This window comes from Abrus precatorius, unplaced genomic scaffold, assembly GCF_003935025.1.
Source record: "Abrus precatorius isolate BTA unplaced genomic scaffold, Abrus_2018 Scaffold3, whole genome shotgun sequence".
Lineage (NCBI taxonomy): Eukaryota > Viridiplantae > Streptophyta > Magnoliopsida > Fabales > Fabaceae > Abrus > Abrus precatorius.
In genome coordinates, this window is record NW_020874373.1 from 20657981 (window position 1) to 20662010 (window position 4030).

At 38.7% G+C, this 4030-nt stretch overlaps 1 protein-coding gene across 2 annotated transcripts; it reads right to left on the minus strand.

The window, feature by feature from the left end:
• Nucleotides 1-231: 231 nt before the first annotated feature.
• LOC113863678 lies at nucleotides 232-3706 on the minus strand. 2 transcript variants are annotated; one of them, XM_027497332.1, is made up of 3 exons: nucleotides 2760-3215; nucleotides 2502-2690; nucleotides 594-1956 (listed from the first exon to the last, which is right to left on the minus strand). In XM_027497332.1, exons 1-3 carry the CDS (start codon nucleotides 3213-3215, stop codon nucleotides 685-687), a joined length of 1917 nt encoding a protein of 638 aa, XP_027353133.1. In that variant the 3' UTR covers nucleotides 594-684. The 2 variants fall into 2 exon arrangements, with proteins under 2 accessions (XP_027353132.1, XP_027353133.1); XM_027497331.1 differs by having other exon boundaries at nucleotides 232-1956; nucleotides 2502-3706.
• Nucleotides 3707-4030: the final 324 nt, after the last annotated feature.

The following is a 4030-nucleotide window of genomic DNA, read 5'->3' on the forward strand; positions in this document are numbered from 1 at the left end:
CTGAGGCAATGTTGAATTCCTAAAGTAATTATCTTTTATATGAGCGAGAAGGAGAAGCTAAGCTAAGAGGGAAAAAACCTGCTTCAATTTCAACGAATTTACAATTATTTGTTGTCTGGTGTGTAATTTTTTTCTCATTTTTATTGATTACTCCTTTTGTCACTTTTACCAAGTGCAACAAAAAACGCTTAACATCTGATGGTTTGATCAAAAGAACGAACATACTAATTGGAAGAGAATAATTTTCTTTTACTCGCTTTATACCCCTCTTACGGGGATATAAATTGAATCTCATTCATAAAGGTGAATAGTAGTCCCTCTCATAGACTGCAATTACATAGTGCATAGCATAGCCTTCACCCTGTTTTTAAACATGCAAAATGCTCATAGTGCATGTGCAACAATACTAAATTCTAACTGCACACCAAATTTCGCTGCTTTGATGCCGATACAATAAGAAGCACATTTTAACACAGGAGTCTTCAATTAACAAGTTGAGCTAAGGATGAACAAATCTTACTTCATCACATATTACCAATAAAAACTTGCAACCAATGAACGCACTAAATGCTCTCAAAGACGGTGTAGTGTTGGATTGATGAAGCACCTTTTTGTCTTCTATATTTGACAAAAACCTGTTTGGCGATTATTTAATTTCATCTAATTAAGCCACTGACAGAAACATCAGGTTTCTTGTAACGGGCTTTCTTTCTGCCTGTTTACTGAGGCTTTGGAAAAACAAAAATAACGGCCCTTTAGCTTTTTCTTAACAGACGTTCTCTTTGGGGATTCATCATCATGTGGATGACTTGAGCAAGATGGTCCAGCAACATCATTCTCAATGCAAATACCCTTCTGCTTATCTATTGATCTAGGTGATGAAAACGATGATACTGAAAAGGAACTAGAACATGATCTTCTTGAAACCCTTACTTGTGGCATGGGGTGAATGTCTCCATGCACAACTCCGGAAGCAAATCTCTTCTTGGCATTTGGACTTGACTGGTAACTCCTGACAGATAGGTTCCTTTTGTTGTTAGGAAGTGCTGAATGCCTAAAAAATCTCTGTCTAAGTGGGGTTGGAGTTTCTTCTGTGCAGTCCCATTTCCTGCATGAGTCCACTGAACCCTCATCCACTGATTTCTTGAACCCCTCAGTTTTCTTGTCCTTAACTAGTGGCCACTGAAGGACTCGTTTCAACCCTGATGCCACTGAAGGCCTTTTGCTAGTTGTTGAGCATCTATTCTCTGCTGTTGAGTCATATGCAGTGAGTTCTGATGAAGATGAACTCATACCTGCACTTCCCTGGTCAGTACTTGCATCTGATGCATTTTCAATTCCTGTGTACAAAAACATTTGAGTGTCTGAAATTCTGAATGATGTTCCAGGACTGCCACCAATACTATGCATTTTCACGTGGGAAGCTATGGCTTTTCTTGAATTATAACCTTGATAATTGAACATTCCCCCAGCTGCAATCAATTTCCTGATTAGTACATTTGATACTGCTGAGTTAGGACTTTGCTTAAGGTAATCAAGTGGGGTCATGCCATCAACATCACTCACATTGACATTTATTTGTGGAGCAGTCATCAAGAGTTTCACAATATCAGTGTGAATTTTCCCTATTGTGGCAATGTGGAGAGCAGTTCTTCCATCAGCGTTCTTTACATTGATGATTTCCTCAATGTGAAAATTTTCATCACTTACTAACTGCCTCAAAAGCTCAACCTGTCTGTCCAATCTTCTAAATGAGGGAGATTGAAAACCGGACACGGCTTTATGGAGGAAAGTTTCTCCAGTGTTGTTTCTCAGAGAGATCAATGCGGGAGATGTAGAAATTAGAGCTTTAACTGCTGCTAATTGGCCCCTGTAAGCAGCCACATGCAAAGCAGTGTTTCCTTGATGGTCTGTGGAGTTTATTATGTCAAAGGATGATTTGAGGTATTTGACCACCTGCATGAATGCCATGAATACAAGATGCTTTGACAACATATGACAGCAATAAAAACAGTGTGGGAAGCATTGTTATTTCAGTCAAGTATTCCATGCAGTGTGTTTGTTGCAGCATGCATTCAAAGCATCTTGTATTCAATCAATGCCTAAGAAAACACGATATGCATTTTCGACCAATCACTCACTTAACCCCTTATATTCTATGTTTTAGTCAATTTAAATTCTTGGCTTTACTAAAACTTTACTCCCTAACTTTGGAAAACATCATTCATCGGTCCTTCACATCAATGAAAAAAGAATTAGATTTATAATTAAAACTGAAAATAGTAAATGTTTTCTGAAACCAAACATTCCGAGTTTTTCATTTTGTAAACATAACTATTTTGACAATTTTAGAGACACACCTGCTAATCCACGATAATAATCATCTGCAGAAGATAGTGAAGAACACGCCATATAGAGTGGCACTAGCACCAACCATTTGGTGTATAACAACGGAACAGTTGTTAAAAACAAAAAAGAGAACAAAAAGAGTGAAAGCTAACCTGAACCTGGCCTCTGGCTGAAGCAGAATGCAAAATAGTAGACCCCTGAGCATCTCTATAAGCCAAAACATCAGAGCAATCAGCAAGAAGCTCCTCCAAAATCTCCACACTCCCTCCTCTAGCAGCAGCATGAAGAGCTCTATTAGTCATCTCCCACCTATAAACAGGAGGAACAGCCCCAACATGCTCCTCCAAAACCCCACCTTTGCCAGTAACAAACCTCGGGGAAACCGCAAAATCAAACAGCACCTTAAAAACCTCAAAATTCTTGCCCCTTGAAGCAGCATAAAAAACATCACTAACATTATACTCTCCCTCTCCAAACACCAACCGAGGGTCCCTCTCAAGAAGCTGCTGAACAAAACCAAAGTCCCCAGCTGATGCAGCAGTGTACATTAACCATCCACCATACCCTGCACGCAACACAGAGTTCTTTTTCTTCCCTCTCTTTGACTCACACTCATGAAGCAGCTTTTGTGCCACCTCTGAACGACACTTTGCAACATCACTGAACTGTTCTTCGTCGTCCCACACAACCTCAAGGCGACGAATGCGGCGCAAGGACGTGAGCTTGAAGAGGTGGTTGTTGTCAATTCGTAGAATCTCACGAACCAAGTCATAGTGGCCATTAGCAGCAGCACAGTCTATTGGTGATGCATACCACCATTGATCCCCTGTGCTCTCCCAACGAAGAGGAAAAAATGTAGTACCCATTGTGAAGATTTGAAAACAATCTCTGAGAGGAGCAAACCAAATCAGTTCAATCTCAACTCAAAACATTAGAAAATAAAGCTTAACTCAGTGGAGGGGAATTTCCTATTCTTGTAAAGACGATTTTTTTGACATATTCTTAACCAACGTGGGGTATTTTAATTAATAAAATATGCAGTTGAACTACATGATTATTTTTGCCAGAAATGTAGAAAATAACTAAAGAATGTGCAAGGAGAAACAGTAGAGACTAATAATAATAAAATAAGCAGTTGAACTACATGAATATTCCCTTTGGAACACGAATTAATTAAATATGATGATGATCATGGGATGAAACAAAAGATAAGATGGGTGTCCTTGATCATGAGTTTGATTAAGTACGAGGGTTGAAGTGGTGTGATAGTAATAAATCATTATAAAATTAGGTAGATAGTGTGATAAAGAAAGCGCATAGTTATAAGTGATCACGGTGCACATGAACATTGCAGCACACAAAAGACCACAGTAGAGGGTATTCTCATATTTTTATGATCTAAGAATCTGAAGGGGGAATGATTAACTTGCAAATAGTGTTGGCAGAAGATATTGCTTTGAAAAAGTAGAGACACTTAGGATGTGATAATTAAAGAGGGTAGGGGAGATAATATTTTCACATAGTGGTTGGTTGCGAATTGCAATGATGTCATAGTAGAAGTAGGAAGTGAAACAATATATGTCATAATTTCAGTATATTGTACAAAAGGACATTGAAGTAATTGCGGAGACTAAACCGAAGCTGACGGTTGTTACTTCACATTTACACACACACACAGGGA

Bases quoted from the DNA above. Each gene is read 5' to 3' on its own strand.
- LOC113863678 (XM_027497331.1), bottom strand. From the start codon at position 3,215: ATGGGTACTACATTTTTTCCTCTTCGTTGGGAGAGCACAGGGGATCAA. The intron at 1,957-2,501 runs GTTAGCTTTCAC...GCATTCATGCAG, and splicing joins CAGCCAGAGGCCAGGTTCAG to GTGGTCAAATACCTCAAATC.